Below are 11,241 nucleotides of genomic sequence, written 5' to 3' on the forward strand. Positions count from 1 at the left end.
TGGTAATAGCTAATTAGGCGTACATCATTTTCAAAATATAAGAAATATATATCTAGGCTAAATAAGTGCGTATTTAAATATGGGTATTAAGCTCATTATAGGATGGAACATAAAATCAGTAAGAACCATAATATTTGTCATTGCAAAGTAATTTTTTTCCTCAATTACTGGGCTAGTAGATGTTCTTGTATAATCATTTTTATGATATTTGGTCTCTATCTTTGTAGAATTACACAAATTGAGTTTTTCTTTTTGGTATTAAATTTTTGGTATGATTCAAATGATCACGTCTATGGTGGATACATTATTATTTGACTTTATTATATTTTTCTGTATTTGTTTCTACGCTGAGGCAGTAGGAACAAATATCCTTCGGAACCATCTTCGTACAGGCCGCGTTTACAGGGGGAACGCTGCAGGTGGGACCCACACGGAGGATGTAAACAAACCCTCCAGAGCTGTTTCTTTGTTTTTTGCAGTTTTTAATGATTTTCCTGAAACAAACAGCTCGTGTTTGAAAACAATGAACTGCTTGTGGTGAACAGAACTCCAGAGGAGACTCGTCACTTCGTTTGAAAATGGTAAGTTGAGGTTTATATCATCGAAGTCGTCGTCGAGATTTGGGTTTAAACTTCATTTTAGTTCATATTTAGGACGTGAAACCACCTGGAGTGATGTGTTTACACTGAGAAATGAGATAGCTTTATATAACAGCTGAAAGATTATGGGAAATCTCACTGAATACACATATTTACCTTTTTGAACCGAGCAGCTGTAAACTGACTGAACATTAGATCTAATTTCAAGCTAATAAAATATGTTTATAGTTACCAGCTATTGGAATGTATCTGATAGATTGAATCTGTTTAAACTAAAGTTAATACTAATTCATTATTCCGTTATTAATGGAATATTTATTCACTATATATAGTTAATTATTTTACTTCAAAACCCAACTCTATAAAATGACCTAATGACTTTTCCTCTTGGCTTCACGTGCAGATTTACCAGATTCCATGGATCTACACGCCGGCACGGACTGTCCTGGCCATCTGGCACCAGCTGACCAAAACCCAGGTAAACATTAGCAGGAGTCAAATCTCCTAAACCAGAAATAATTATGATTTAAAAGTGTGTTTTAAGTGAATTTATATGCCTAAAAGAAGGATAACCATTTTACTGAGGTTTTACAGAAACGTTGTGTGATGATCATGATTTTAACCAAAACATGTTGCCTGTTTACTGCTATTCAGATCCCAGAGCTGGCCAATTGCTCCGTGCTGATGAGGGAGCGCGGCAGAGTGGAGGAGACCATCCACGCCATCCAGCGAGCCGGTGCAGGCAGCCTGCAGGTCAGAGACATGAGCGGAGGAGGGCACATTTTCATCTGAATCTCATCCGGAGAGAGAACACCATTGTGTTGTTCTTTCTCAATTCTAAAAAGTACTGTCGTCTCAGGTCATCGCAGACTTCGACATGACGCTGACCAGATTTGCTCACAACGGCAAGCGAGTGCCCACGACCCACAGTAAGCACACGGGCCACAGAGATCATCTGCATGACGATCATCAGGGTCCTGATAATTGGATGTGAAGGATTTATAACTCTCTTGTGCCTTTCTGAAACTGATACAAACCTGTTTTCCTTCCATTTGCAGACATCCTGGATAGCCAGTTGTTGATTAATGAAGAGTGCACTAGAAAGGTAGGATTTAGGATTTATTTGCTACTCTATGATTTGGCATATAACTCCACAATGAACAATTACAGTCTGATACGTTTGTGTAGTTTGTTTATAAATCATTTTTCTGTATTTTACATTGGTGTTTTGCAGATGAGGAAGCTTTTGAGCATCTACTATCCCATAGAGATTGATGCAAGTCTAAGTGTGGAAGAGAAGCTGCCTCTCATGGTGGAGTGGTAAGAAAGATCCTCGCACTTGTGTTTAATATGTGCAGTTTGTGAAGCATTTAAAATGTTCAATATTTCTACTTACACTCAAAACGGTAGAAAGGTCATGGAGGTTTCGGATCCTGACGTTGTCTGTGCTGCTCTCGACAGGTGGACCAAAGTTCATGAGCTGCTGATTCAGCAGAGGATCAGAAAGGACATGCTCGCCCAGGCTGTGAAGGAATCCAGTGCCATGCTCAGGTAAACACAGAGTTAAGTTATTGTTAAACCCTCTGCTCAGATAGTCATTACTTAATTTGTGTAATCCAATGGGGTGTGTGTGTTTGTGTAGGGACGGCTACAAGGTGTTTTTTGAGCACCTGGCAGAGCAGCAGGTTCCTCTGTTGATCTTCTCGGCCGGTGTCGGAGACGTCCTGGAGGAGGTGATCCGACAGAACCACGTTTTCCATCCCAACGTCCACGTCGTCTCCAACTACATGGACTTTGACCAAACTGTGAGTTGGACCATGGCTGCCTCCACATGCATTTTATCACATCATATCATATATCGCATATTTACCCCACCAACATCAGTCTCTATGTGGGAGAACCTCTCTTAAACACTGTCTTGTTGTTAAGGGCATCCTTCAAGCCTTCAAAGGTCAACTCATCCACACGTTTAACAAGAGGGAAGGTGCTCTGTCACACGCCGCCGGCCTCACGGAGCTGCAGGGTCGACCCAACGTGCTGCTGCTGGGAGACTCGCTGGGAGACCTGACCATGGCAGACGGGGTGGCCGAGCCCCAGAACGTCCTGACCATCGGCTTCCTGAACGACCAGGTCTGACCACAGTGCATGAACTACTGTTGATCAGTCTTACACAGTTGATTGATTGATTGACACGGGGTTCTTCATCGTTTGTCTTTCAGGTGGAAGAGAGGAAAGAGTCGTACGTCAACTCCTTTGACATCGTGCTGGTTAAAGACGAGACGATGGACGTTCCGAACGCCATCCTCAGACATATTACCTCATGGAGAGACAAGTGAGACACAGACGGACATGTTCCCTCCATACAGTGTTGCAAGCTAGACGATCGCACATCGTGATCATCACTTACCTTAATCGAGACCTCATAACGGACCTCTTCACTTCGTTCTCCCCTGAAGTGGATAATGGTGCAAATCTTGCACCGTCTGTACTGTTTCTAATTTGTTACACTCACATGTTTTAACTTTAATCTGCTTAAGAAACAAACCAAAGTCCAAATGCTAAAAATATCTTAGGTCTTACATTTTTGACCTACTTTTGAAGAATTTTTTATTTACTTCAGCCAAATCAGATTAACTCTATTACAGCTGTTTACTTTCTTACTTTCTTTTACCACTGTGAACACGTGATGCTCCAGGCTATCGTCACTTTACTTACAGGGGATTATGGGATGTGTTTATTACAAGTGTTTTCAGCTGAATTTGTGGCTGCTGCATAGAAAAACTAAATGTTGAGCTAGCTGCACTTTACTATGAGTGTTATAATTATGATGTAGGAGACAATATGGAGATGGCCCAGCTTGTAAAGTTGCTCCGCTCCATTTTTAAAATGCTTTTTTAAATTTAAAACAAATTGGGATTTTCTCCTAGTAAACAGCAAAGTTGCAGGAAAATTCAAACTCAAATCCATGAATTGAATATTATGCTGCTTCTCAAAACTATTTTCCTTGCTGGAAATCTTTCTTTATTTCCTCATCTTCTTAAAAACAAATTAACAAATTAACGTTTGAGTGTTTTATGCAGAGTTGCAGCATTTCTTGTGACATTGTCACCAGACACACTCCTGTGTGATCGCCCTGATTGGAATTAATCATGAATACGCCACCTACTGGTGATAGAAATACAACCAAACCGGATTTTAGCAGTTTCATAAGACACTTTATTTCAGATTTGGAAGTACGGTTTTTTTACCATCAGAACCAGTGATAACATCTGTCCATACAATCTTCTTGACAAAACCTGTTACTTACCCACAGTGCAACTCTAACTGCTTACAGCTCCACCAGAGGTTGAATGTGTCCCACTGTAATGCTCAAGGACCTGTGAACCAATGGGTGTACTTCTCCTTTAGATTTTACTCTGGATCTTTCACCCAAACTTGAATGAATATTTATTTCGATGTGCAGCTTTATTAAGCTTCTTTTTTTTTTTTTAACCATATGTTTTCTAGCCTCTGTGATAAATAAACAGCAAATGTGATTATTTTAAGTTAACAGTCATAGAAGAACTGGAACGATGTTGTTTTCTTACATTTTAATTCACGTGAATTCAGGAAAATTAAAAAGGTGCTTGTTCAGTTTTCTGGAATACATCTCTCAAACAAAAACACTCATACAACACAAAACTCTGCAAAAAGATCACTTGCACTTTGTTCTTGTCATTTCAAAAACTGTCCAACAATAAAACCTGTTTGGTAAAAGTCTCTCGTTGATGTTCCTTTTTTTTTTTTTTTTTTTTTCTCAAGGCGTTGGTATCTCCCTGAGAGATAATTTAAAAAAGATCTGTGCTCCTCATCACAGCTCCTCGTGCTTCATGTCCTCCCTCTCCTTGTCCTCCTCCACCTTCAGTTTCAGCTCGTCGGCCGTGATCACGCCGTCTTTATTTCTGTCCTGGTTTTCAAACATGTCGACAACGACCTGGTCCATGGTCAGACCGGGCTTGATACGACCTTTGCCCTCGGCGACCTGCAGCTTGATGAACTCCGCAAACTAGAAACAGTCAAAGAGGAATAGGAATGGATTAATAACAGTGTGGAGGTAGTTCATCAAATCTTTCATATATTTTCCACTGGAAATCTTGTGAATATGGTCGATAGGAAAATAAATAAATGGATAAATCAACAACCTAAAACTAAAAATATCTGTAAACACTGAATCTGTAACTTGCAACTGTCAACCTCAGTTTAATCTTAACTCTTTAAATTATTTTATTAACTTGTGTTTTCATAGGACAAAGAAAGAAAATGCCCCATGTCATTGCTGACACGACCACTAGATTTCACCAAAGTAAGGAGGCTCTCAGGTGATCACACGCTCAGCTGCTGCCTCACCTCCTCCTGTGGAACCTCCTCGTTCTTGTTGGCGTCCAGAGCTTCGAACAGGTTCTCAGGAGTGTGTGTGAGCAGCCACACGAACAGGTAACCGGGGGGGACTCCCTTCTCGAAGCTCACCAGCTCGATTTCAAAGACCAGCACAGCGCTGCCCGGCACGCCAGTGGCTGACAGACGAAAAGTAAGAAAGACACGGTTTAGGTTTGGCTTTACCTCCATTAAAAAGTGTGCGTGCAGCTTGATCGTAGAGTTTGTGTTATGCAACTGGTAGTAATACGTGTAAAGTGTAATTGTAGCTTGATAAGGTTTTAGTCTCACCTCCTTTCTCTCCGTGGCCGAGATGGGGGGGCACCGTCACCACCCTCCTCTCCCCCAGGCACATGCCGCGCAGACCGGTGTCCAGCCCGTCGATCACCTTTTCTGCGCCCAGCACCGCGTCTTGAAGGTTCTCATAGGAGTGTCTGTGGACAAGGATACAATATGCATTCGTTAAAATGACAGTGGACATGTGGTGTGTTACGCTGCAGCAGAGAGTGTGCGTCTGCCGGACTCACGAAGAAAAGAGCAGCGTGCCGTCCATCAGCGAGCAGTTGTAGTTATAGCGGACGAGGTCGTTCTCCGCCGTGGTGTCGTTGCACACTTCGGGTTTGTAGGTGACCTGGATGCCCACGGTGTCGTTGGGGTTGTGGAAGTCGATGACGTGGACGTCAAAGACGAGCGTGGCCGAGGGAGGGATGACTTCACCTGGAAGGATCACAGAAAATGTTTTATCAACTCTGTGTCCAAAAACTATATGTGTTGTGTTAATGTTCGAACTGGATTAGAAGTACCAATGTATTCTTTAGTTATACATCAGCAAATAATTAAGACTCATGTTTATTTGATCTAACTGACAAAAATACAAAGATGTTGAATTTACAGCTTACGTGAGAAGGTTTCTTATGATTATCATAACCTTTGATTTTCTTAGTTTTATAATCACTTTATTCTTTTAAAGCGCTTTGAAATTCCAGACTTCACTGCTTTGTCAGTGTATGTGTGTCAAATTAATCAAGTCTCATAATTAAATGTAGTTTTAAAGGCCTTTTTTTAAAGTGTCTTATTTTGCGACACGCTGCAGTAAAGGATGCACGGACTTACCAGCTCCTGACTCTCCGTACGCCAGGTGGGGGGGGATGATGACCCTCCTCTTCTCCCCGACGCAGATTCCCAACAGGCCCTGGTCCATGCCCGCGATCACATACCCCATCCCGATGTAGGTGTTGTACGTGCTGTTCCTCTGGTAGCTGTGGGCACAGGCAGGTTTCAATTAAACAACTTTTTAATCCCTTAAATCCTTTGGTGTGAAAAACATTAAAAGTCTTCAGTGTCTGAGCTCACCTGGTGTCAAAGGTGCTTCCGTCCAGGAAGGTGCCGTTGTAGTGGTAGCGGACGTAATCCCCGACGACGGACTTGCGGGTGCACGACTCAGGGACCACCTGGTTCTCATAGGTGACGTTGTCCTTGGAGTTATGGATGTCCACCAACAGGACGTCAAACACCAGCGTCGCCTGGGCGGGGATCTCTGTGCCTGGTGAACAGAAAGAGGAACATTTAATACATATTGAAATGATTTAAGAGTTTATTTTGATTATTTTTATTGACCTAATTTGTGTTTATAAGTCAATTATTATTTGTTCTGCTAATAAGTTATCTTCACTGCATGTCTTCTTCACAACACAAGATGTCAGAATATAAATAATCTAATTTATGTTTTAGCGTAAGAGCTTCTAAGTAATAATTTTGACCATTACATTTTTAATTAATGTTTATGGGACCATTTAAGACTTGTTCGACTTTTGTGAAATGGTTGACTTTAAAGTTTCTTTGTGTAGACATCTTGTAAACGGACTAACTTTCTGTTTACGTTGTCGGTTTCTCACCAAAACACACTTAGAGGGTGTGTGTGTGTGTGTGCATTTTGAAGGCCAAACAAAAAATCTAAAAGTATTTTCTGTGATACTTGAAATGTATTTTATGGGTGAGATGTGATTTGGGGTATTTGCCTCTGAATAAAACATTCCACACTTTTATTTGAACTGGTTCTCTTCCTTCCCGTCTCCTGTACTCACCAGATCCCTTCTCTCCGTAGGCTTTAAATGGTGGGATGACGATATGTCGGATCTCTCCCACACACATGCCCATCAGGCCCTCGTCCATGCCCTTGACCAGCCAGCCCTCGCCCACTAAGGTGTTGTGGGTCTGCTTCCTGTTGTAGCTACGTAGGGCTCATACAAGCGCATTGTCAAACACAACCTCACAGAGACAACACACCTGGATGACACAGTGCAAAACACACACAAGAGCGGTCATTCGCACGGGGGCTTCATTTCAGAGAGAGAAACACACACATGGCATTTGATATTGTTTCATAAAAAGTCAATAACCGATCACACGCGAAAGATCACCTGGATTCGAAGACGCTGCCGTCGAGCAGGGTGCCGTTGTAGTGGTAACGCACGTAGTCGCTGCTCATCACAGAGCGTTTGCAGTCTTTGGGGGTGGTGACGGTTTTGGCGACGACCATGTCGGCCTTGTTCCACACGTCCAACAGGTGGATCTCAAACACCAGGGTGGTGTCGGGAGGAACCACGTCACCTGAAGAGAACAATCATCAATATAATAATAATACAGCAGTACAAAACTATATATGAGCAAAAGGGTTAGTGACCATCTTGAAATTTTAACTTTCAATGAAACATCTTATTTCCTCAAGTGATGCCGAAGTGTAAACAGGATGTTAAGTCACGCTGCAAAACACCTGCATTGCTCTGAATTGATTTATATCAACTGGTGCTCAATGAAGTTTTATTTCCTTATTTTGACAATATTTGATATGCCTTTTATTGTGAAGGACTTTGTGAAAAAATTAAAGTGTTACTTCCTTAAATTACTTTTTAAAGGTAAATAATAACATTTAACTTTTGCTATCAGTTCTTTTTCACGACATGTTGAACAGAAATGTGAAAATCCGTCACTAAACCTGAAACATGAACAGGGCAGGATTAACCCACTAGGCGGCCCGGGGGCAGAAATGCGGGGTGGGCCCCTCCTTAAACCAACCATTCAAACTCTGAATGGCTGCGGCATCAAGAACAGAAATGTAAAATGTGTACTGTGAACGTACAATATCTAAAACCCTATTTGAGTTTTATTTTTTTAACTGAAACATTTTGAAATGAATGGGACATTCTGACTTACCAGCGCCGGTGCTGCCGTAGGCCAGGTGGGGGGGGACGGTGATGCTCCTGCGCTCGTTCACACACATGCCCTGCAGGCCTTTATCTATACCAGCGATGAGTCGGCCTTCTCCCAACAGACCCACCTTAGCTGCTCCTTTCTGGTGGCTGGAAGAGGAGCAGAAGATATTATTATATTATTATTATTAATTGGTTCTGCTTTCTTTAATAACACCATTATCTCTACAGGTGTGACTATTCTTATTAAAGCTCCATTGTGTAGGATTTAGGTGAGAAGTATCTATTAGCAGAACTTGATGTTTTCTTTACCCTGGAATGAGCCTTATATTTACTTTGGGTCCTCTGAATGGGGGGGGGGGGGGCATCTTTTTTACAGGAGTCCAGACAAGACAAACTAAACCCCTTTTGAGTTGTCCTGACAAGTTGAGGGGGAGGGTGAGGTGAGGGGTGTTAAGCTGCAAACATGCGACTTCACCACTAGGTGTCATTACATTCCACACACCGAGCATTTAAAAAGAAAAAGTAAGACAGAGCTTAATAGATCAAACTGAATTCAATTTTTTTACAATTCTATTTGTTCTCTCTGGCTCTATTCTCTCCCCACATTGAATCTGGTGCTTAAAAAAGTTTCTCCATATCTTAAAAAAGTTTTTGAATTCCTCCACATTCTCCAAATATTTGCTCCATTGGGTTCCTGCGTAGTTTTCTACGGTCTCGTCCTCATCAAAAAGTGCGTGGAGATGATACAGGTTGTAATTTGAAAAAAAAAAACGAGTTGAATTGAAAGTCATAGTAAAAAAAAAAAGTGTATCTGCGGGGCACGTATTTCTTTTCCACGTTTTCAGCTGCAGACTTGTTTTAACGTGTGAACCATTTTCGAGTCAGCTTCTCTCTCCTGCTCCGAACGCCGCGGCTGCAGCCTCGGGCTGGGATCCGGTCCCAGCCAGGCCTCCGTGCAGCGGAATGCGAGCAAAACCGAGCTGAAATAAAAAAATCAAAGCGTCGACATTTTCACGTGCAAAGCGACTTTTACTGACCTGGAATCGAACGTTTTCCCGTCGACGAAGGTGGCGTTGTAGTGGTAGCGCACGAAATCCCCCTCCTTCGCCTCCCGGCTGCAGACATTGGGGGTGAAGGATTTGTCCACGACTACATCTCCCAACACGGGACTGGGGTTGCACTCCACCGAGGAGGACCACGTACACACCAGGACCGCGACCAGGCAGCAGCAGGAAAACATCCTCTCACGCTGGGAAAGACTTGGATGAGTTGAAGAGTCGAATCAGATAAGTTAAGTTTGGAGGCTGGGGGCTCAGTGCGCTCTTTACGCACGAGTGGGGATGTGTCTGTGGCGCAGGGCAGCGGCTTCTGGTGCCTGTAAACGTGGACAATCTCCAGGTTAGTGTGCGTGAGGAGTTTTTTTCTCTTTTTCCAACCAGTGGGAAGGGTGGAGGGGCTGTTGAATGTGGGAAGCGCCTCCGTCAAACTCCCCGCAGTGAGAAGAGAGCATCACTTCCGTTACAAACTCGAAAGAAAGAAAAAAAAAAACACACGTTTCATTTCGGCCACGTTGAGAAGGAGCAGAGTGAAAATAGTAACTCCTACTTTTTTTTCAATCTCTGCTCCTCATTGGGTTAAAGTTTAAGCTCCAACACACTAAATCAGATCAGCAGAATCTGTTCCTCAGCCTGGAAGCAGTTAGAACTCCCCTGTATTTATGATTATTTGTTATAGTTATCATTTTATTATACTGCTTTAATGCTGTTTTATTGCATTGCTGTGTATGATCTGGCTTTTCTATCATTGCTTTTCTATTTAATTTTTGCAAACACCTTGCCACTCTGGTTTTGAAAGGTGCAATAGAAATAAAGTGTATTATTATTATCATTCAATAGATCCTAAAACATAATTTCATAAAAGTGTTTTTACATTTAATTTGTTTTACATAGTTATGCTTTTTTCTTTTATTTCGCATCTTTTATTAATTTCACTTTAAAAAGTTTGAAAAGAGTTTTTAAAATTTCTATATAAACAAAATGTATTATTATTATCATCATCATAACTGTGAAATTGCCTTTTCTAGAATAGGGATATAATGGAGTGTGTGTGGTTTCCTTTATAATAAATAGATTATAAATTCTGATTTTATCATAGAGCAGAGATTCCCCAAATTCATTTTTGCTTTTGTTCAAGTCATACTATTAAAACTTGTCCTTCTTCAGCTTTTATTTTGGAAGAGGATGTTGCTCTAGCACAGCTGTACACAGCTGCAAGGGGGGGGGGGGGGGGGTGATGAGGAGAGGAGGGAGGAGAGGAGAGGAGGGAGGAGCGGCTCTCTCTGGAACAGCCTCAGAGCCGTAAAAAGTCCTGGGACGTCAAGACTAAGCTTTTACATTAATGCCGTGAAGTTTAGTCAAGAGGGACTTTATTACTTTGTCCCAGAACTTCACGTGGAACTACAAGTACAGGAGCCTGCAGGACATTTTTAAAAAGAGATAAAGTGGAGTGATGGATGGATACACAAGATAGATAGAGGGATAGATAGAGAGAGATAAATAGAGAGAGATGGATAGAAAGATATAGATAGATAGATAGATAGATAGATAGATTCAGTATGTGACATCACTGCTAAAATCAAAAAAGCAATTTTTTAAGATTTAAGCCAAGAAAAATAATAAATATCAAAAGATGACAAAGTTTGTGTTCCTCTCTCTCTCTCTTTCTCTCTCTCTCTATCTATCTCCCGCTCTCGCTCTCTCTCTGTTGAATGATGAGGACACAGTCACTGGTATTCACATAGGTTTTAATATTTATTTTTTGAATATACAGTAATAGAGTATTTACATTCATATTCTTTAACGTGAGACTATAGACTTTCACGAATCTGATGAGTCTAACTACAACGAGTGATCTCAAACACAGCTCAACCTGAGCTTTCAGCCAAGAGTCCTCCGGTAACTTGAACTCAGAGAACAAAGAGAAGTCCCGGTGGGATTAAAGGGAAACACAGATATTAC

General features: G+C 41.6%; 2 protein-coding genes across 2 annotated transcripts; one reads left to right on the top strand and one right to left on the bottom strand.

Annotated features, from left to right (window-relative positions):
• The first annotated feature begins 411 nt into the window (after positions 1 to 411).
• LOC133931598 (7-methylguanosine phosphate-specific 5'-nucleotidase-like) lies at positions 412 to 4,358 on the top strand. Its single transcript, XM_062378507.1, has 10 exons — positions 412 to 581; positions 1,003 to 1,077; positions 1,254 to 1,352; positions 1,459 to 1,528; positions 1,658 to 1,704; positions 1,834 to 1,919; positions 2,061 to 2,150; positions 2,242 to 2,404; positions 2,529 to 2,729; positions 2,819 to 4,358. Exons 1-10 carry the CDS (start codon positions 579 to 581, stop codon positions 2,933 to 2,935), a joined length of 951 nt encoding a protein of 316 aa, XP_062234491.1. The 5' UTR covers positions 412 to 578; the 3' UTR covers positions 2,936 to 4,358.
• Positions 4,175 to 9,631, bottom strand: fkbp10b (FKBP prolyl isomerase 10b). Its single transcript, XM_062378506.1, has 10 exons — positions 9,262 to 9,631; positions 8,226 to 8,371; positions 7,433 to 7,622; positions 7,097 to 7,242; positions 6,366 to 6,555; positions 6,126 to 6,271; positions 5,540 to 5,729; positions 5,304 to 5,446; positions 4,986 to 5,152; positions 4,175 to 4,644 (listed from the first exon to the last, which is right to left on the bottom strand). The coding sequence occupies exons 1-10, from the start codon at positions 9,462 to 9,464 to the stop codon at positions 4,450 to 4,452; spliced, it is 1,716 nt and encodes a 571-aa protein (XP_062234490.1). The 5' UTR covers positions 9,465 to 9,631; the 3' UTR covers positions 4,175 to 4,449.
• Between the last annotated feature and the right edge of the window lie 1,610 nt (positions 9,632 to 11,241).

The sequence above is a fragment of the Platichthys flesus genome, chromosome 20 (genome assembly GCF_949316205.1).
Source record: "Platichthys flesus chromosome 20, fPlaFle2.1, whole genome shotgun sequence".
In the NCBI taxonomy this organism is placed as follows: domain Eukaryota; kingdom Metazoa; phylum Chordata; class Actinopteri; order Pleuronectiformes; family Pleuronectidae; genus Platichthys; species Platichthys flesus.